The 21,890-nt window shown below is 43.8% G+C and overlaps 1 protein-coding gene across 1 annotated transcript in view; it reads left to right on the top strand.

The window, feature by feature from the left end:
• The window catches only part of LOC112228323 (serine/threonine-protein kinase 32A-like), an 88,807-nt gene that overhangs the window by 9,584 nt on the left and 57,333 nt on the right, over positions 1-21,890 (top strand). Inside the window, exons 3-4 of the mRNA XM_042309620.1 lie at positions 2,077-2,132; positions 3,658-3,809. Coding sequence (XP_042165554.1) covers positions 2,077-2,132; positions 3,658-3,809 — 208 coding nt within the window. The remainder of the gene's footprint in view (positions 1-2,076; positions 2,133-3,657; positions 3,810-21,890) is intronic.

Here is a 21,890-nt window from a genome sequence, read left to right as displayed (position 1 = left end):
CTGTCTGCCTGCCTGTCTGTCTGCCTGCCTGCCTGCCTGTCTGTCTGTCTGTCTGTCTGTCTGTCTGTCTGTCTGTCTGTCTGTCTGTCTGTCTGTCTGTCTGTCTGTCTGTCTGTCTGTCTGTCTGCCCGTCTGCCCGTCTGCCCGTCTGTCTGTCTGTTTGTCCTGTCTGTCTGTCTGTCTATCTGTCCATCCGTCTGTCCGTCCGTCTGTCCGTCCGTCCGTTGTTTCTCTCCCCTGGACAAGCCCGTTTGGTGATCATGCTTTATTCACGCTCCGGTTGACTGGGACCCATGGGTTCTGTTTCAGTAGCCACAGCAACCACATGACTTCCTTAGACATGGCTGCTCGGCAGTGTACGTGAGGCTCCGCTATAGCCTCTCTATAGAGAGAGTGTGAGTGAGAGAGAGAGAAAGACAGACGGACGGAGGGACAGACAGCGTTATAGACAGATAGACAGAGTAACTAACTGACACTGCAGCCTCTTTGCACCTAACATGACTGCTCTGCTGTCTCCTCCTAGTCAGACCACAGCTGTCCTACCCTAAGCCCCCATCACATCCAGTTAGGCTCAGAGCCTGAAGCGAGGGATATTATGATATATCCACTCCAGAGAGGAAGCCCCATGTGCTTCTTTAATAGCAGGGCTGGTAAACAGTGAAGCACAACTAGCGGAGAGGGGAAGTGCCACTGATACATGACTAACTGAACATATAATTACCTGTCGCATCCAATCCATCTGCTCCGACGGGATGTGGGGTGTTGCTGCTCGGTGGGGGGGTGCACCGGCCAGGTCACATGAAGGGGGACAGAGAGTGGGTGGCAGCTGCATGGCACCCTGGGAGACGTGGAAAGAGAGAGGGATAACCTTCTGTCCCTGTTACCATGGCTGTGAAAATAGGCCACAACTGTCTCCAATTGGAGAGAGTGTAATCAGTGTACTTGGTGAGGGAAAATGTAAGGCTCAGAGCAGGAAAGATTGAACTGTCTCCAATTGGAGAGAGTGTAATCAGTGTACGTGGTGAGGGAAAATGTAAGGCTCAGAGCAGGAAAGATTGAACTGTCTCCAATTGGAGAGAGTGTAATCAGTGTACTTGGTGAGGGAAAATGTAAGGCTCAGAGCAGGAAAGATTGAACTGTCTCCAATTGGAGAGAGTGTAATCAGTGTACGTGGTGAGGGAAAATGTAAGGCTCAGAGCAGGAAAGATTGAACTGTCTCCAATTGGAGAGAGTGTAATCAGTGTACTTGGTGAGGGAAAATGTAAGGCTCAGAGCAGGAAAGATTGAACTGTCTCCAATTGGAGAGAGTGTAATCAGTGTACGTGGTGAGGGAAAATGTAAGGCTCAGAGCAGGAAAGATTGAACTGTCTCCAATTGGAGAGAGTGTAATCAGTGTACTTGGTGAGGGAAAATGTAAGGCTCAGAGCAGGAAAGATTGAACTGTCTCCAATTGGAGAGAGTGTAATCAGTGTACGTGGTGAGGGAAAATGTAAGGCTCAGAGCAGGAAAGATTGAACTGTCTCCAATTGGAGAGAGTGTAATCAGTGTACTTGGTGAGGGAAAATGTAAGGCTCAGAGCAGGAAAGATTGAACTGTCTCCAATTGGAGAGAGTGTAATCAGTGTACTTGGTGAGGGAAAATGTAAGGCTCAGAGCAGGAAAGTGCTGAAAGGCAACGGAAATGTTGATTCTGTTCAGTGGAAAACATGCAACGTCTTTACATTTTTTTGTGAAAGTGTATTGTCTTCTTCTGGGCTATAATGTAAACTGCCTCTACTTTCTCTCCCCAAGTTCATTTTATATCAAGGGGCAGTCTGTCTGCATCTGATTGTGGCATTATTATAATGAGCTGAATGAAACAGCTGACTTCCTGTTTAGAACCTTTTACATATTAGTCTATAAGGCTACCTCACAGGCTTTTAAAAAGGACACTGACTGTAAATTATTTTTAATGTCATTTCATTGGCATTTGATATTCTCATACCTACTTTATTCATTATTCAGAAACAAGATAGTGATTTAATGTGATGCTGTTTCCCTGATATGGAAATGAGCAGATGCTCCTCTTTTTCCACAGTTCATTTCGATCACTTCCAAATCTTAAGGGCTATCGGGAAAGGAAGTTTCGGGAAGGTAAGTCAGTTTTAGTAAATTGCTGAGTCAAGGAGCAGCTACCTACTGTGACCTTCTTATCATTCAAACACACACACACACCATTTAGTTTCAGGACAGAATTTAGCCCTAGCATCTCAGATAAGTCTAATTAAAGTGGTTAGTCTGTTGCAGGTTGTATTGAAACTGCTATTATCATTGGCTAAATGGCTATTATTATGTAACTAGATATCTACACATTAAATCATCTTTTTTTTGTCTTGACAAGGGGAACCCAGGTTTCCATCCAATTGGCGACAAGATTTTAATGTAAATATTCAAAGATGTCCACAAAAACAATATGCACATTTTCCCAGCAGAGATGTGTTTTCATCAAATTGACTTGTTGAGGATAAAAGGCTGTGTGTGATGACGTAGTGCACATAGAAAGTACTTTTGCAGTTAAATTCCCATGTACCAAATAAAAAAATACAAGTTAATTGGGTTTCCATTTCAAATCTACAGATGGTTTTGTCACAAAAATGTCCCCACTCTGAACTTGGCACGTGCGCTCTAGCCAAAAGCTTGCAGGAACAGTAGGCTGGCCTACATTAGATTATTATGGATAAGTGCAAGATTGTTTTTATTCATTAAACGGTTGTCACGCCCTGACCTTAGAGAATCTTATTATTCTCTGTTTGGTTAGGTCTGGGTGCGACTCGGGTGGGAAATTCTATGTTTTCTGTTTCTTTGTTTTTGGCCGAGTGTGGTTCCCAATCAGAGGCAGCTGTCTATCGTTGTCTCTGATTGGGGATCATACTTAGGCAGCCCTTTTCCCCACCATTAGGTTGTGGGATCTTGTTTTCTGTTTAGTTACTGTTGCCTGACAGAACTGTGCTTTTTCATTTTCGATTTTGTTTGAGTGGTTTTTGAATTAAAATCATGAACACTTTCCACCCTGCGCCTTCGTCTACTTTTTCTACCACCAGTGAGAGCCGTTACAACGGTAGCCAAGCAGCCGATCATCATGTCACCAGACCTGTGAATATTTATTTATTGTCACCTTGCACATTCACCAGCCTGTGAAGTTCATCATAATTTCATTAATCTGTAGCCTAATAAACTACATGGTTTTCCGAGTTGTAGTGGGAGGGCCACACACCATATCATCACATGACTCCAAGTTCACTTAGATATGATGGTTATTATATCAATATTTACAAATAAAAGTATTCCACCGCCATTTATCAATTCATTAATTTTACAAACACAAAAGATCCCACCATGTCGAACGAATAAGTTGTCTATCGACAATTATGAATTTGTACCGACATTTCATGTTGTGACTTTTTGTTGTTGTTGTTGTTGTTGTTGTTGTTGTTGTTCATGCGCATAGTTACAGTTGCAATAGAACAGTTGTTTTCAACTTTCACAGTCTGTGGATGCGCTTTCTTACAGCTTGTGTTTACATATAAGTAAAACAACACTGCAATGGTCAGTAAGAAACACATTCAGTAAAGTCAGTTGATAGCATGATGAATGCACAGCTATTGTCTGTTCTCTCTAGGTGTGCATTGTGCAGAAAAAGGACACAAAGAAAATGTACGCCATGAAGTACATGAACAAACTGAAGTGTGTGGAACGGAACGAGGTCCGCAATGTCTTCAAGGAGATGCAGATCATGCGGAACCTCGAGCATCCCTTCCTTGTCAACTTCTGGTAAGTCTTTGTGTGTCTGTGTGTGTGTGTCTGTGTGTGTGTGTGTGTGTGTGTGTGTGTGTGTATGTGTGTGTCTGTGTGTGTATGTGTGTGTCTGTGTGTGTGTGTGTGTGTGTGTGTGTCTGTGTGTGTCTGTGTGTGTCTGTGTGTGTGTGTGTGTGTGTGTGTGTGTCTGTGTGTGTGTGTGTGTATGTGTGTGTGTGTGTGTGTGTGTGTGTGTGTGTGTGTGTGTGTGTGTGTGTGTGTGTGTGTGTGTGTGTGTGTGAAAGAAGACAGGAATTGCCAGGAACAAGTGTTATGAGGATATTGTGGTTAATTATCTGTAGCAAGAGGACTCTCACCTTGAAAATGGCAGAAGCTTGAATGCGCTTGCCAATCTCACATCTATACGTGTTTGCCCAGCCAAGACATTGACGTCTAGAATGAGGAGGACACACAATACAATGAAGTAGAACAAAACCTCAGACTATCTCAATTTGTCTTTGAAAATCCTGTGGGTAGTGCCTTGTGTTGGCTTATTGAAGTAAGTACATTGTAAAGGTATATTGATGTTAGTCATCAAAAAACATATTGTCTTTACGTTGGTTGATCTCTCACTATGAATCACCAAGAATCACTATTAATCATTCACTGCACATTTATGACCAGTTGAATGCTTTCACAGCTCCATTCCTTCCACATATTTGCCTTATATAGAGATAGGCTCATAAAACCAGTGAGTATCGACCCCTAAAAAGGAGCTGATGACCACTAAAGCTCCTGAGTGTCTTTGGCACTCGATACAGCTCTTATCACCTTGGAGAGGTTAGCGTCTAAAAGGAAAGGCACTAACTTGAGACCAGCCGCTTAACTAGCTGTGTGTGGACTCGGATGAGAGAAGAGGCTAGTGAAGTGGAGGACTAAGGGACTGACAAGTATGGCTAAAGAAGAAAAATAACTGCCATGCTTCCTGTAGTCCAGTTTGGGATTCAACCATTCAATGGCTCGAATGGCTGCTAATTTTTCTATTTTGTATTGTTCCTCTCTTAGTTACCCAAGCTGAGGTAATTACTTCAGATGACTCTGAAATTTTACACAGGCGCGGTTATTTGGGATTTTGCTGTTAACAGTAATGTGAAATAGTTTAGACTCGTTCCTAATTTGACATTGAAGAACTGCAGGTATTTTATGTCTCTCTCTCTCTCTCTCTCTCTCTCTCTCTCGCTGTCTCGCTGTCTCTCTCTCACTGTCTCTCTCTCTCTCTTTCTCTCTCTATCACTCTCTCTCGCTTTCTCTCTCTCTCTCTCTCTCTCTCTCGCGCGCTCTCTCTCTCTCTATCGCTCTCTCTCTCATTCTCTCTCTCCTCTGTCTGGAAATCTCTTCATTATTGCAGGCAGCATCGGCAGCTGGCAGGGACTCACTATCTATGACTGAATCTTTTAATTACTATTTGGAGGATAATAAGCAGAAACGTTCAGTAGTGGAGCCTGTAGTAGAAGAATGGAGCCGTCTGACAAACAAACGATGCTTGCTGTGTGGACAACAAATCCAATAAAAAACAGGCAGGAAGAAGGTCATGCTTTTGGCAGGGTCTTTAAACGCTTGGAGCGAGCTAGTGGAAGATGTCCCTGTAAGATGTGCTTAGGTCAGCTCAGCTGCCCAGTTGGTCAAGTTATGATTGTCCTGAGTGAAGAGCTCAAGGTCATGTCATAAGAGCTCAAGGTCATGTGGGAGATTACCTGCTGCACTCGCAGAGCAATCAGGCGACACGACAGTCAGCGTCCCCCTCTCCTCCTTTCCCCCTCTCCTCCTGCCCTGCCCCCCTCCCTGCAGTCACTGCAGTTGTGACTGGCTCTCAGATGAGGTGTTTGTATATGCCGGCCACTCAGCATAGCAACAACAAAGACTCGTCTCCTGAATGGCAGTGCAATTAGAAATCTATGAATGTGCCATCTGGTATGTGTGTGCATGAGAAAGTAGTCCTGTAGCCCTGTGTGTAGTCCTGTAGCCATGTCTAGTCTCTGTCTGTAGTCCTGTCTGTAGTCCTGTCTGTAGTCCTGTAGCCATGTCTACTCTCTGTCTGTAGTCCTGTCTGTAGTCCTGTCTGTAGTCCTGTAGCCATGTCTACTCTCTGTCTGTAGTCCTGTCTGTAGTCCTGTCTGTAGTCCTGTAGCCATGTCTACTCTCTGTATGTAGTCCTGTCTGTAGTCCTGTCTTAGGTACAGTAGTCCTGTCTGTAGTCCTGTAGCCATGTCTACTCTCTGTCTGTAGTCCTGTAGCCATGTCTACTCTCTGTCTGTAGTCCTGTCTGTAGTCCTGTCTGTGGTACAGTAGTCCTGTCTGTAGTCCTGTAGCCATGCCTACTCTCTGTCTGTAATCATGTCTGTAGTCCTGTAGCCATGTCTACTCTCTGTCTGTAATCTTGTCTGTAGTCCTGTAGCCATGTCTACTCTCTGTCTGTAATCCTGTCTGTAGTCCTGTCTGTAGTCCTGTAGCCATGTCTACTCTCTGTTTGTAGCCCTGTCTGTAGTCCTGTCTGTAGTCCTGTAGCCATGTCTACTCTCTGTCTGTAGCCCCGTCTGTAGTCCTGTCTGTGGTACAGTAGTCCTGTCTGTAGTCCTGTAGCCATGTCTACTCTCTGTCTGTAGTCCAGTCTGTAGTCCTGTAGCCATGTCTACTCTCTGTCTGTAATCATGTCTGTAGTCCTGTCTGTAGTCCTGTAGCCATGTCTACTCTCTGTTTGTAGCCCTGTCTGTAGTCCTGTCTGTAGTCCTGTAGCCATGTCTACTCTCTGTCTGTAGCCCTGTCTGTAGTCCTGTCTGTGGTACAGTAGTCCTGTCTGTAGTCATGTAGCCATGTCTACTCTCTGTCTGTAGCACTGTCTGTAGTCCTGTCTGTGGTACAGTAGTCCTCTGTAGTCCTGTAGCCATGTCTACTCTCTGTCTGTAGCCCTGTCTGTAGTCCTGTCTGTAGTCCTGTAGCCATGTCTACTCTCTGTCTGTAGCCCTGTCTGTAGTCCTGTCTGTGGTACAGTAGTCCTGTCTGTAGTCATGTAGCCATGTCTACTCTCTGTCTGTAGCACTGTCTGTAGTCCTGTCTGTGGTACAGTAGTCATGTCTACACTCTGTCTGTAGCCCTGTCTGTAGTCCTGTCTGTGGTCCTGTAGCCATGTCTACTCTCTGTCTGTAGCCCTGTCTGTAGTCCTGTAGCCATGTATCCTCTCTGTCTGTAGTCCTGTCTGTAGTCCTGTAACCCTGTCTGTAGTCCTGTAGCCATGTCTAATCTCTGTCTGTAGTCCTGTCTGTAGTCCTGTCTGTGGTACAGTAGTCCTGTAGCCATGTCTACTCTCTGTCTGTAGTCCTGTTTGTAGTCCTGAAGCCAAGTCTACTCTCTGTCTGTAGTCCTGTCTGTAGTCCTGTAGCCCTGTCTACACTCTGTCTGTAGCCCTGTCTGTAGTCCTGTCTGTGGTCCTGTAGCCATGTCTACTCTCTGTCTGTAGTCCAGTCTGTAGTCCTGTAGCCATGTATACACTCTGTCTGTAGCCCTGTCTGTAGTCCTGTCTGTGGTCCTGTAGCCATGTCTACTCTCTGTCTGTAGTCCAGTCTGTAGTCCTGTAGCCATGTATACACTCTGTCTGTAGCCCTGTCTGTAGTCCTGTAGCCATGTCTACTCTCTGTCTGTAGTCCAGTCTGTAGTCCTGTAGCCATGTATACACTCTGTCTGTAGCCCTGTCTGTAGTCCTGTCTGTGGTCCTGTAGCCATGTCTACTCTCTGTCTGTAGCCCTGTCTGTAGTCCTGTAGCCATGTCTCCTCTCTGTCTGTAGTCCTGTCTGTAGTCCTGTAACCCTGTCTGTAGTCCTGAAGCCATGTCTACTCTCTGTCTGTAGTCCTGTCTGTAGTCCTGTAGCCCTGTCTGTAGTCCTGTAGCCATGTCTACTCTCTGTCTGTAGTCCTGTCTGTAGTCCTGTCTGTGGTACAGTAGTCCTGTCTGTAGTCCTGTAGTCATGTCTACGCTCTGTCTATAGACCTGTAATCCTGTATGTAGTCCTGTAGCCCTGTCTGTAGTCCTGTCTACTCTATGTATGTAGTGCTCTAGTCCTGTAGTCCTGTATATGCTCTGTCTGTAGTCATGTATGTAGTCCAGTAGTCATGTAGTCCTGTCTGTAGTCCTGTCTAGTCTCTGTCTGTAATCATGTAGTCCTGTATGTATCCTGTGTGTAGTCCAGTAGTCCTGTAGTCCTGTCTATAGTCCTGTAATCCTGTGTGTAGTCCAGTAGTCCTGTCTATAGTCCTGTAGTCCTGTCTGGAGTCCTTAAGCCCTGTAGTCCTGTGTACTCTCTGTCTGTAGTCCTGTAATCCTGTGTGTAGTCCAGTAGTCCTGTCTATAGTCCTGTAGTCCTGTCTTTAGTCCAGTAGACAGACAGACAGGCAGGCAGGCAGACAGACAGACAGATGCACTCTGTGTCCTGGCCAGAGCCCGACTCAGCAGCACAGCACTCACTTTTATATTTGTATGTGTATTTGTTAGGGATCCCCATTAGTTCCTGCCAAGGCAGCAGCTACTCTTCCTGGGGTTTATTAGGGATCCCCATTAGTTCCTGCCAAGGCAGCAGCTACTCTTCCTGGGGTTTATTAGGGATCCCCATTAGTTCCTGCCAAGGCAGCAGCTACTCTTCCTGGGGTCCAAACACATAAAACAAAAGATAAAACAGTACATCATATAACATTATTACAATGTACATGTGTGTAGAGTACGTGTGCTGGAGTGTGGGTGTGTATGCGTGTATCTGTACCTGTGTGTGTGTCTCTTCACAGCCTCCACTGTTCCATAAGATGGTTTTTTATCTGTTTTTTAAATCTGATTCTACTCCATTTTTTAAAATGTAACCTTTATTTAACTAGGTACGTCAGTTAAGAACAAATTGGTATTTACAATGACCGCCTACCCCGGCCAAACCCTAATGGTGAGGGCCAAAGGTGAGCCGCCCTATGGGAGATAAAACAGTTACCTGATGTGGAATAGAGTTCCACATAATTGCACTATAACGGTGACCAACGATGCCCACAAACTGTTAGGTCCTAAATATAGCTGTCCCAACTGCAGAGTCCCGACAGCAGTCCCAACACCTTACCACAGCTACACCTGGCTATCAACAGAGCCTTGTCTGGCAGAGAAACAGTTCCTTCAGCCTCATTTACTGCCTTTAAAAAAAACTTAGCTGATATGGCTGACTTGTTTAAACAAATGTAGTTTCTAATGACAATTAATATGTACTAACTATGGCATAAGGGACGCCGAGCGGATAAGAGGCAGAACTGTAAGATAAATAACGGGGCCATATACAGTGGGGCAAAAAAGTATTTAGTCAGCCACCAATTGTGCAAGTTCTCCCACTTAAAAAGACGAGAGAGGCCTGTAATTTTTATCATAGGTACACTTCAACTATGACAGACAAAATGAGAAAAAAAATCCAGAAAATCACATTGTAGGATTTTTAATTAATTTATTTGCAAATTATGGTGGAAAATAAGTATTTGGTCAATAACAAAAGTTTATCTCAATACTTTGTTATATACCCTTTGTTGGCAATGACAGAGGTCAAATGTTTTCTGTAAGTCTTCACAAGGTTTTCACACACTGTTGCTGGTATTTTGGCCCATTCCTCCATGCAGATCTCTTCTAGAGCAGTGATGTTTTGGGGATGTTGCTGGGCAACACGGACTTTCAACTCCCTCCAAAGATTTTCTATGGGGTTGAGATCTGGAGACTGGCTAGGCCACTCCAGGACCTTGAAATGCTTCTTACGAAGCCTCTGCTTTGTTGCCCGGGCAGTGTGTTTGGGATCATTGTCATGCTGAAAGACCCAGCCACGTTTCATCTTCAATGCCCTTGCTGATGGAAGGAGGTTTTCACTCAAAATCTCACGATACATGGCCCCATTCATTCTTTCCTTTACACGGATCAGTCGTAACGCCAAGATCTCAGGTTCGATTCCTGGGCCACCCATAAAATATAAGCCTACATGACTGTAAGTCACTTCAGATAAAAGACTCTACTAAATGGCATATATTGTTATTATCATTAAGCTGTCGGAGCTGGATTAACTCCTGAGCTGTTGCAGTCACTGAAACTGTCTGGAGCAGAGACACTGATGGAAGAGATGTTGTTATTGAAGGTGAATTTTCTCTCTCACTGCACTGCACATCCTGTGGCGTGTATCACAAGTCAGGAATTCCTTCATTAAATCAACAATGAAGATGAACCACGCGTTGAAGTGAATGAAGGGTTTAGCCAAAAATGCTCATTGGCATCAGTGAAGTAGTGAAGTGTCTTGCGTCTTTCATTCGACATGCTTATTTTGTAGTTGTCTTAATGTGTCAAGCACGGTTCTCCACTCTTTGTCCTTTACTTAACCAGGAAGGTCACCTGCATGCAGTAAACAAACCTATTATTAGTCTTACTGCCATACATGACATGTAGTTTCCCACTGGGCACAGACATCAGTTCAACGTCTAGTTCTGATTGACATTTTATTGAGTTGTCAACTAATGCAAATTCAACTTGAAATTAACAAAACATTTCACCCTGTCATTGGATTTAGGTTAAATGTTGGGTGAAAAAAATACGAAATTCCCTGATCTTCATGAAATCCAATCAGTTTTCCATGTTGATTCAACTTAATCACATTCAATTTTGGGATTGAAAAGACGTGGAAAGAACGTTGATTCAACCACTTTGCCCAGTGGGTTCGCTCTAGTCAACAATCTGCTGTACCTTGCATATCAAACGACCCAGGCAGTAATCCACGACCCAGAATCCCTTTTCTGCACACCACGGCCTGGCCTCTCTACATAACAGCACTGTCCACACATTCCCTCCAAACATCACATTATGTTACAGGACACTGATATGTCATACTTCTGGCAGGTTCAGTTAGTGGAAGGTTACAGACCTGGGATGGTGTGGCTGAGGGGGAGGCAGCTCAGTGAACTTCAGGTGAAGCGTGTTAAGCCATAAGGCAGTGGCGTGACCATGATGCCTCACACCTTGTGCCTCCTCAGCGGGGGCTGCTGGGATGGGGCCGGGCTGGGGTGTAATTTCACCCCAAGGGCTGACGGTCGACAGCAGCTGAGGGAGCATTAGCCTCTGGCTGATGGGAACTGTCAGTCATCTGTTCTGCAGCGCCAGGCTTTAGTCAGCTACTTCTGAGAAGGCTTTAGTTCTGGTTGTGTGTAAGTGGGTGTGGGTGCGCCGTGCGTGTGTGCGTCTGACTGTGTAAGTGGATGATTTTGTACCTGAAGTTGTTCCGGTATTTCAATCAGCACAGTGGAATGGGTTGACTTTAAGTTGAGCAGAGCTATAAGCCATTTAATAGACTTTCTGATATTGATTCAAGGCATGTATTTTCTGTCAAAGTATATTCTCTGTCATAGTATGTTCACTACATTGTAAGCCAGTATTATGCCGTTGGAATATTTTAATTGGATTTGAAGCAATTATAGACACAATATGGGAATCAATTAAAGATCAATTATAATCAATTTCCTGTAACAGAATATAGAAATCATGTTGTGCATTATGGGCTACCTTTTCAATACAGAAACCAATATCGGCACCTACTGTTTATGCGTTATCAAAGACCCCTTTTTCGGGACAAACATTAATTAGAACCCTCTGGTCCAAAGTCCATTACTTTTCTCTGTAGGTGATTCCACCCCACAAATAGCTTACTGTGAGATGTTCTGGTCCTAAATTGGCCTGAAGGGCATTTTCTGGTTACATTGAACTGCATGTGAGGCAGAATGAACTGACCTGGGAAGGGAGCGTCCATGCCAAGAAAACAAATCAGAATCCCAGGCTGGTTGAAGATAATAACCAGGTGGCAGTGAGTGCCTGATGGGGATACTAAATTACTCAAAAAATGATCATGTTTTTTTCCCCCTTTTCAAGGCATTCCTGACAAATAACAAAATGGTTGCCTCACGCACCAGAACTCTAATGGAAACATTTCAATGTAATTTACCAATTGGCTCTCTTTCTCTCTCTCTCCTTCTCTCTCTCCCTCTCTCTCTCTCTCTCTCTCTTTCTCTCTCTTTATTTATTTATAACTTTATTTATAACTCTCCCCCTCTCTCTCTCTCTCTCTCTCTCTCTCTCTCTTTCCCTTGTTCTGTATGAAATTCTTTTCCTGTGTCTAATGGACACGTATTTACAGTTTTTCTCAATTGCTAAAACACAATTTCTGAAACCTTGCTCCATTTCCTGAAAACATTACAGTTTTTCTCAATTGCTAAAACACAATTTCTGAAACCTTGCTCCATTTCCTGAAAACATTAAACACAAAACCTCATCTTCAAGCACTATTTACATAACCTCTGACTCCTCTCGCAAAATGAAATATTTGCCTCAAAACAGTTTTACCTGTGTTCAAAATCAAACAGTGCTCTCAAATCATAAACAAAGTGATCAAAATGATTTACACTCTCAAGCAGTCAGTAAACAATACACAGAAAAATAGAAAACACATTGTTCAAAACATACAATTCTCAGGGAGAAGTACATTTTGAATCTAAAAAAATATTCATATTTTTCCGTCATTGTCTTTTGATGAGCGAAAACATGTTCTATCATAGTCGCTCAAAATTGATCAGAAATTACTACTCTGCTTTGCTCTTTGCAATTTTGTTTTCTGTTCTTCCTTCTCCTTGTACCCCTATTTTTACATTACTGTACCCTGCATCTCACAAACTTGTCCTTTGTCTCTGTGATACTGTAATTCTTGTTCTTTGTTGATATGAACCTGCAACCTGTCACGCCCTGGTCAAAGTATTTTGTGTTTATCTTTATGTATTTGGTCAGGCCAGGGTGTGGCATGGGGTTTTTGTAATTGTGGTGTGTTTGTCTTGGGGTTTTGGTGGTGGTATTGGGATTGTAGCTTAGTGGGTTGTCTAGCAAAGTCTATGGCTGTCTGGAATGGTTCTCAATCAGAGGCAGGTGCTTATCGTTGTCTCTGATTGGGAACCATATTTAGGCAGCCATATTCTTTGAGTTTGTCGTGGGTGATTGTCCTTAGTGTCTTACTTGTACTCTCTGTTAGTTTGCACTAGATAGGCTGTTTTCGGTTTTCATTACGTTTATTGTTTTGTAGTGTTTAGTCGTGTTTACGTTTTGTTTAATAAATATGGATCGCAATTGACACGCTGCAGTTTGGTCCGACTCTCCTTCATCACCACTAGAAAACCGTAACACAACCAGTCAAAATATATTGAACAGTCAGCACTGTTCAAAATGGAAAGCACAATGTTCAGGGCCATACAATTTGTCCATTGTACAGTATACAGCCTACAATGCACTGTACTACAGTATACAATACTAAAAGGGAAAAATCAAAGGAGTAAACGTGATCAATGTGCTTTGTCTTGTCTTTGGGCTGGGTCAAGCCAGAGCACTTCGTCGACATCACAAGCAAACGGGGGGAAAAGCCTCTTGTGTGCCGTATCCAGCCCTGACATGATTCCTCACCTATATCACCACAGGCTAAATCCATGGCTTGCAGCAGATTTACTCTGGTGTAGGTTTGTCTATCATACACTTTCCATCACTTTCCACTTTCCATCACTTTCCATCTGTAAGAGGAGAAACTCCTCAATCGGATTCAGGAAAGGCGAGTATGGAGGGAGATTCATAAACTGCAGTTCATAAACTGCCCATTGATGTTAAACCATTCCTTTACCTGAGCAGCTCGGTGGAAACGGACATTGTCCCACACTATCACATAGGTGGGAATGGGATTCTCATTTAGCTCTTGACCCTGCTGCTCTTGAACCTGCTGCTCAAATAAAATATCTCTTAGATTGGCAATAAATCTTAGAAGGTGCTGGGTGTTATAGGGCCCGAGTGTAACATGGTGATGTAGAACACCATGGTTGCTGATAGCAGCAATAGATTGTGACTTTGCCACCTCGTTGACCAGGGACTTCAACAATGGCCCACTGTCCAATCATGTTTCGGCCTCTCCTTCTCCTCTTTGTTAGATTGAAGCCTGCTTCATCGACAAAGATGAACTCATGGGGTCTGTCCAAGGATTCCAAGTCAAATATTGTCTGTGTAGAAATACAATATACTGTATGTAGAGAGACAGTGCTATACTGTAGAGTACAATTAGTACAATTAGGCTTCTGATTCACATACATTGTATGTACTGAAGAGTAATGTCATTCACATAGTATGTGTTAGTACTTTAGACAATCTGGATTACAGTACTTGCACATACTGAGCTCGCAGTTCTTTCACCCTTGGTGAGTTGCGCTCAAAAGGTACTCTGTATACTTGTTTCATTCGCATCCTGTTACGATGGAGGACACGGTCAATGGAAATGCTCACACTGTCGATTCCCTGGAAGTGTGTGTTGTCTTGTATCACTCGTTCCTGGTTTTCTCTGAGTCGTATTGCATTATCTTGAAGGACCATGCCAACTATAACGGCCTCTTGTTCCCGAGTGAATATAGCTGTCCTTCCACCTGCATGTGGCAGCCTTGCAATTCTACAAAAAGTAGTTGTGCAGGTACAAAACATATTCATGCAGTACAATACATACAGTGATTAACTTTACACATGTCTATTGAAACAGCTGCATATAGTGTAGTACAGTAAATTTGCAATTACCTGTTCTCTTCTCTGAATGTCCTGACTATGGTGGACACAGAAAATCCCTCATTGTCAGTCCATGGACAAGAACATGGTCTATAACTGTTGCTCGAATTTCATCAGATATTTCCACTCTTTGTCTTCCACTTCCTCTTCGTCCTCCTCTTCCTCTTTCTTGCCCTCCTCCTCCTCTTCCTCCTCGTCGCCCACCTCGCATACACACTCGTCCTCGTCCTCTCACATTGTTTCTCCTATCCATTCTCAGACTGTCTCCTTCCCACCTTCAACAACCTGTTTGCTCTCTGAACTGGCTTATATTGGTTGTGTCGCATCATATGAAACAGGTTAAATCAATTTTGAGTGGTTGTGTTCAATCAATGACATGTCTTCTTTATTTGTATTTGATTGTTGCCACTTGTGTTTACCAGTATGGATGACATGTGCATTAGAGTGCAGAATGTGTTTTGAGAATGAGAATGTGTTTAGAGTTTTGCTGAGAAGTCTAAGTGAGATCTGCAAATTGTGTTTCACCATGTGAAATGGTTTAAGGTATTGACAACAGACTGCATAATTAGCTAAATGAGTCCAGGCAACTGAGAACTTTGTTCAGCCAATGGGGTTTAGTGTTTTAGCAATTGAGAAAAACTGTACTACCACTCAGGTCCGGGCGGGTCCGTGTCGAATCGTAATCACATAAAATATCACTGTCATAAGTATTAAATCCTTCTAACAGCTTACAAGAGAAAATTGGCTTTCGGGATATTTGTGTTCTGGCTGTAATTATAATTCACACAATAATTCACAATTCCTGTTCCTGCAGGATTATTTTCCTGCTGTAGCAAACTGGCTCAAATTAAGATCCTACATCTGTATGCATCAATATTCATACATTTTTTCATATACATAATATGCTGCAGACACAGTCACTTGTCCCTCATATAAACTATAGTTTTCTCTGCCACTTGTATGAGAGTTAAGAGTCTATAGTCTTAGAACTCAAGTGTCTTTGAATATGTATGAGTACGTTTCTGCAATGGCCTTTTGCCATTTTGTCCTCAATAAATAACAATAAGCAATCATCACATACCCAACTGTAGAAATGTGGCATGCAGGTTGTGAGTCGGGGGCAGAATTTGTTTTTCTCCAACTTGTTGATCGTTAGTGAATGACCCGGAAGCGAAATGCCATTACCACATCTCAGATGAGCCCAGACTATTTCAGTCTAATTGGGATGGAGATGTGTTTTACTGAGTTCATTGTATAACCCTGACACTGTTCAGTAATCACAGACCGCTAGGGCTTGAGATAGTGATTGTTATTCAATTTTGTGGAGGGTGTGTGTGTCAAATCAAATCAAATCAAATTTAATTTGTCACATACACATGTTTAGCAGATGTTAATGCGAGTGTAGCGAAATGCTTGTGCTTCTAGTTCCGACAATGCAGTAATAACCAACGAGTATTCTAACCTAACAATTCCACAACTACTACCTTATACACACAAGTGTAACGGGATAAAGAATATGTACATAAAGATATATGAATGAGTGATGGTACAGAACGGCATAGGCAAGATGCAGTAGATGGTATAGGGTACAGTATATACATACGAGATGAGTAATGTAGGGTCTATAAACATAAAGTGGCATAGTTTAAAGTGGCTAGTGATACATGTATTACATATAGATGGCAAGATGCAATAGAGGATATAGAGTACAGTATATACATATACATATGAGATGAGTAATGTAGGGTATGTAAACATTATATTAAGTGGCATTGTTTAAAGTGGCTAGTGATACATTTTTACATCAATTCCCATCCATTTCCATTATTAAAGTGGCTGGAGTTGAGTCAGTATGTTGGCAACAGCCACTCAATGTTAGTGGTGGCTGTTTAACAGTCTGATGGCCTTGAGATAGAAGCTGTTTTTCAGTCTCTCGGTCCCTGCTTTGATGCACCTGTATTGATGCACCTCGCCTTCTGGATGATAGCGGGGTGAACAGGCAGTGGCTCGGGTGGTTGTTGTCCTTGATGATCTTTATGGCCTTCCTGTGACATCGGGTGGTGTAGGTGTCCTGGAGGGCAGGTAGTTTGCCCCCGGTGATGCGTTGTGCAGACCTCACTACCCTCTGGAGAGCTTTGCGGTTGTGGGCTGAGCAGTTGCCGTACCAGAGGGTGACAGGATGCTCTCGATTGTGCATCTGTAGAAGTTTGTGAGTGATTTTGGTGACAAGCTGAATTTCTTCAGCCTCCTGAGGTTGAAGAGGTGCTGCTGCACCTTCTTCACAACGCTGTCTGTGTGGGTGGACCAATTCAGTTTGTCTGTGATGTGTACGCTGAAGAACTTGAAAGTTACTACCCTCTCCACTACTGTCCCGTCGATGTGGAATAGGGGTGCTCCCTCTGCTGTTTCCTGAAGTCCACAATCATCTCCTTTGTTCTGTTGACGTTGAGTGTGAGGTTATTTTCCTGACACCACACTCTGAGGGCCCTCACCTCCTCCCTGTAGGCTGTCTTGTCATTTTTGGTAATCAAGCCTACCACTGTAGTGTTGTCCGCAAACTTGATGATTGAGTTGGAGGCGTGCATGGCCACGCAGTCGTGGGTGAACAGGGAGTACAGGAGAGGGCTGAGAACGCACCCTTGTGGGGCCCCAGTGTTGAGGATCAGCGGGGTGGAGATGTTGTTACCTACAATTACCACCTGGGGGCGGCCCGTCAGGAAGTCCAGTACCCAGTTGCACAGGGCGGGGTCGAGACCCAGGGTCTCAAGCTTGATGACGAGTTTGGAGGGTACTATGGTGTTAAATGCTGAGCTGTCGTCGATGGACAGCATTCTCACATAGGTATTCCTCTTGTCCAGATGGGTTAGGGCAGTCTGGTTGCGATTGTGTCGTCTGTGGACCTATTGGGGCGGTAAGCAAATTGGAGTGGGTCTAGGGTGTCAGGTAGGGTGGAGGTGATATGGTCCTTGACAAGTCTCTCAAAGCAATTCATGATGACGGAAGTGAGTGCTACGGGGCGGTAGTCATTTAGCTCAGTTACCTTAGCTTTCTTGGGAACAGGAACAATGGTGGCCCTCTTGAAGCATGTGGGAACAGCAGACTGGGATAAGGATTGATTGAATGTGTGTGTGTGTGTGTGTCTGTGTAATTGTCTGAGTGTGTGCGTATGTGTTCAAGAGTGAAAGGTGGTTATCGTGAACTTACAGCATGTGTTTGCTTAGAGGACAGAATAACCCCTCTAATCAGAACCTATACTGCTCAGGTTTCATGACCGTCTCACTTTGATGTAGTGGCCTGTGGGAGCAAGAAGAAGAATCCATCAGTGAAGCATAGGAAGCAGAATTTCTACTAGTAAGGACTCTTGTGTTCACTATCGATTCCCTGTAGGAACTGCCCTCCCTCCTGCTACAAGCTGCTACAGCTAAACCAACCCGTTCATTCATGAATATTCTGACTGGCTTCCCCTGGGGAGGCTGGCTGAAAAATAACCAGCTATTTCTCCTGCTGAAAAAAACAGGGCAATTAATGTCCCTCTCCTTGGGTAAGTTCTTGTGATAGCTACCAGACTCTCTCACTTCAGCAGACTCCGCTGAGACAGGAGGTATTTATCCAGCATCGGAAAGTGCTCAGCTCACAGAGAGAGAGAGAGAGAGAGAGAGAGAGAGAGAGAGAGAGAGAGAGAGAGAGAGAGAGAGAGAGAGAGAGAGAGAGAGAGAGAGAGAGAGAGAGAGAGAGAGAGAGAGAGAGAACTGCACTACAGAGAGAGTTTATAAACACATCTTAGTCATTCCAAAGAGATGTAAGTCCTCAGAATGTGTGGCAATCACACATCATAGTCTGCTTCTCTGCGGGTCATTTGAAACAGTGACAAGAAGACATCCATGTGATTATTCTGCCACATGGTTTTGTTTCTTTGTAATCTTTAGCAGGACACAGGGGCATTCTCAGACCTTTGTCCAACATGTTGAACTAGTCCACTCTTGCCTACAGTCACCCATGGGAAGACCTGTGGAGTCGTATGACTAGCTGTCGGTGAGAGAGAGTAGATGTGATGTTACATGTGTTTGATCTCATCTCAGGCGCTTCGGCTTCCCTCGGTGGCTCAGTCAACTATCCCATAGCTCCCCAACATACTAGACTGTCTCTTCAGAGGTACTTTTACATCTCACAATGGATCTCTTGAAGTTTTAAAGACTGCAGATTTGCAGAGGCCCCACCCCCACTGTGACACTGTTGTCTTTGGGCCTAACTTATTCTCCTCTGTCTGTCTGTGTGATATATGGGGCACAGGACTCTCCTGGCCATTCAGACGCATCATACACTGATTAGTGGGCGGCACCTTCTTTCCTTTTCTCGTTTCTAGAAATATGTTTGTCAGGAGAGGCGGCCATTAATCTGCTCTGTTGTGCAGATCTTTACGATGCTCTCTGCTGAATTTATAACCCTTCCTTTCCCACAAGGCACAAGGCTTTGCTGGCTTATCGCAGAGTCTTTCTTTAAAAAATCTATGCATCTTAGAGTAGAAATACACTATAGCAGTGCCCCCTGAGGGAATGATGTCAGACAGCCAATCTGCAGCTCTGTAATGTCTATACAAAACTATGACAGACCAGACACCGACAAAGTCATTCTACCTGAGCCTCTGGAGAGGACAGGGACGTGACTTTTCTCGGAAGGAAGCAAACCCCCCTCCGTGCTGCACTTAAATCAAATCAAATCAATTAGGGTGGGAAGTTTTGGTTTTTACAGATACCCTCTCTGGCTCTGAAGTCATTGACATTCTGAGAGAAGCAAGCCCCTTTCCATCCTGCACTAAGGGTTGGCTAGGGGGTTCTCAGATACCCTCTCTGGCTCTGAAGTCATTGACATGTTGTCCTTCAACTGCAGCAAACCCCCTTCCATCCTGCACTAAGGGTTGGCCAGGGGGTTCACAGATACCCTCTCTGGCTCTGAAGTCATTGACATGTTGTCCTTCAACTGCAGCAAACCCCTTCCATCCTGCACTAACGGTTGGCCAGGGGGTTCACAGATACCCTCTCTGGCTCTGAAGTCATTGACATGTTGTCCTTCAACTGCAGCAAACCCCCTTCCATCCTGCACTAAGGGTTGGCCAGGGGTTCACAGATACCCTCTCTGGCTCTGAAGTCATTGACATGTTGTCCTTCAACTGCAGCAAACCCCCTTCCATCCTGCACTAAGGGTTGGCCAGGGGGTTCACAGATACCCTCTCTGGCTCTGAAGTCATTGACATGTTGTCCTTCAACTGCAGCAAACCCCCTTCCATCCTGTACTAAGGGTTGGCCAGGGGGTTCACAGATACCCTCTACGGCCCTAAAGTGGATTATGCTTCAAGTTGCCTCAGCATCAACTGAGCCGTATGTAGACACGCTTGAGTCTGTTCAATCAATCCCCATTCACAGGATAAAGCACCACCTCCCGTTAATTGAAGTGGGGCCTTGGGGGAGGAAGGTCGTCCGCAGACAACCATACTACTGTTTATTTGAATGCCAGCCCATGATTGGTCTTATTTATGGAAAAAGCGAAGGCATGGATGCACAAATACACCTTTCACTTTCTTTGACATGTAACAATAGAATGTATGGATTGCTGACGTAAATGACTGCACTGAATTCAGAACCTTTAGGTAGGAAACTTCTCTAGAACCAAACGGCCTATTGGCAGTGAGGGTGAGGGTAGGCAACAACACATCTGTTACACTGACCCTCCATACAGGGGCACCTCAGGAGTGTGTGCTTAGTCACCTCCAGTACTCTCTGTTCACCCACAACTGCATGGCACACAACTATGATACCGTCATTAAATTTGCCGACAACACGACAGTGGTAGGCCTGATCATCGAAAACACGACAATGCCTCTTCCCCCTCTGGAGGCTGACAAGCCATGTCATAATTCTGACCCTGAACAGTGTCTACCCAAATCCATGAGACTGCTAAATAGTTGGTTAAATAGTTAACAACAATAACAACACAGACTATCTGCATTGACCCTTTGTGCACAAACTTTTTTGTCTCATCACATACACAGCTGCTACTGTTTACAGTTTTTCACTTTATTCCTAGTTATATTTACATATCTACCTCAATTACGTCGTACCCCTGCACATCGACTTGGTACTGCTGCCTCTATTATATAGCCTAGTTATCATTACTCATTGACTTGGTACTGCTACCTCTAATATATAGCCTAGTTATCATTACTCATTGACTTGGTACTACTGCCTGTATTATATAGCCTAGTTATCATTACTCATTGACTTGGTACTGCTGCCTCTATTATATAGCCTAGTTATCATTACTCATTGACTTGGTACTGCTACCTCTATTATATAGCCTAGTTATCATTACTCATTGACTTGGTACTGCTACCTCTAGTATATAGCCTAGTTATCATTACTCATTGACTTGGTACTGCTACCTCTAGTATATAGCCTAGTTATCACTACTCATTGACTTGGTACTGCTACTCCTTGTATATAGCCTAATTATCACTACTCATTGACTTGGTACTGCTACCCCTTGTATATAGCCTAGTTATCACTACTCATTGACTTGGTAATGCTACCTCTAATATATAGCCTAGTTATCATTACTCATTGACTTGATACTGCTACCTCTAGTATATAGCCTAGTTATCATTACTCATTGACTTGGTACTGCTACACCTTGTATATAGCCTAGTTATCACTACTCATTGACTTGGTACTGCTACCTCTAGTATATAGCCTAGTTATCACTACTCATTGACTTGGTACTGCTACCCCTTGAAAATAGCCTAGTTATCACTACTCATTGACTTGGTACTGCTACCTCTAGTATATAGCCAAGTTATCACTACTCATTGACTTGGTACTGCTACCTCTAGTATATAGCCTAGTTATCACTACTCATTGACTTGGTACTGCTACCCCTTGTATATAGCCTAGTTATCACTACTCATTGACTTGGTACTGCTACCTCTAGTATATAGCCTACTTGTCATTACTCATTGACTTGGTACTGCTACCTCTAGTATATAGCCTAGTTGTCACTACTCATTGACTTGGTACTGCTACCCCTTGTATATAGCCTAATTATCACTACTCATTGACTTGGTACTGCTACCCCTTGTATATAGCCTAGTTATCACTACTCATTGACTTGGTACTGCTACCTCTAGTATATAGCCTAGTTTTCACTACTCATTGACTTGGTACTGCTACCCCTTGTATATAGCCTAATTATCACTACTCATTGACTTGGTACTGCTACCCCTTGTATATAGCCTAATTATCACTACTCATTGACTTGGTACTGCTACCTCTAGTATATAGCCTAGTTATCACTACTCATTGACTTGGTACTGCTACCTCTAGTATATAGCCTAGTTATCACTACTCATTGACTTGGTACTGCTACCTAGTATATCTAGTATATAGCCTAGTAATCAT

Source organism: Oncorhynchus tshawytscha, linkage group LG30, assembly GCF_018296145.1.
Source record: "Oncorhynchus tshawytscha isolate Ot180627B linkage group LG30, Otsh_v2.0, whole genome shotgun sequence".
Taxonomy (NCBI): Eukaryota; Metazoa; Chordata; class Actinopteri; order Salmoniformes; family Salmonidae; genus Oncorhynchus; species Oncorhynchus tshawytscha.
Note: the sequence above shows the minus strand (reverse complement) of the source record. Positions and strands in the feature narration are given on the sequence as shown.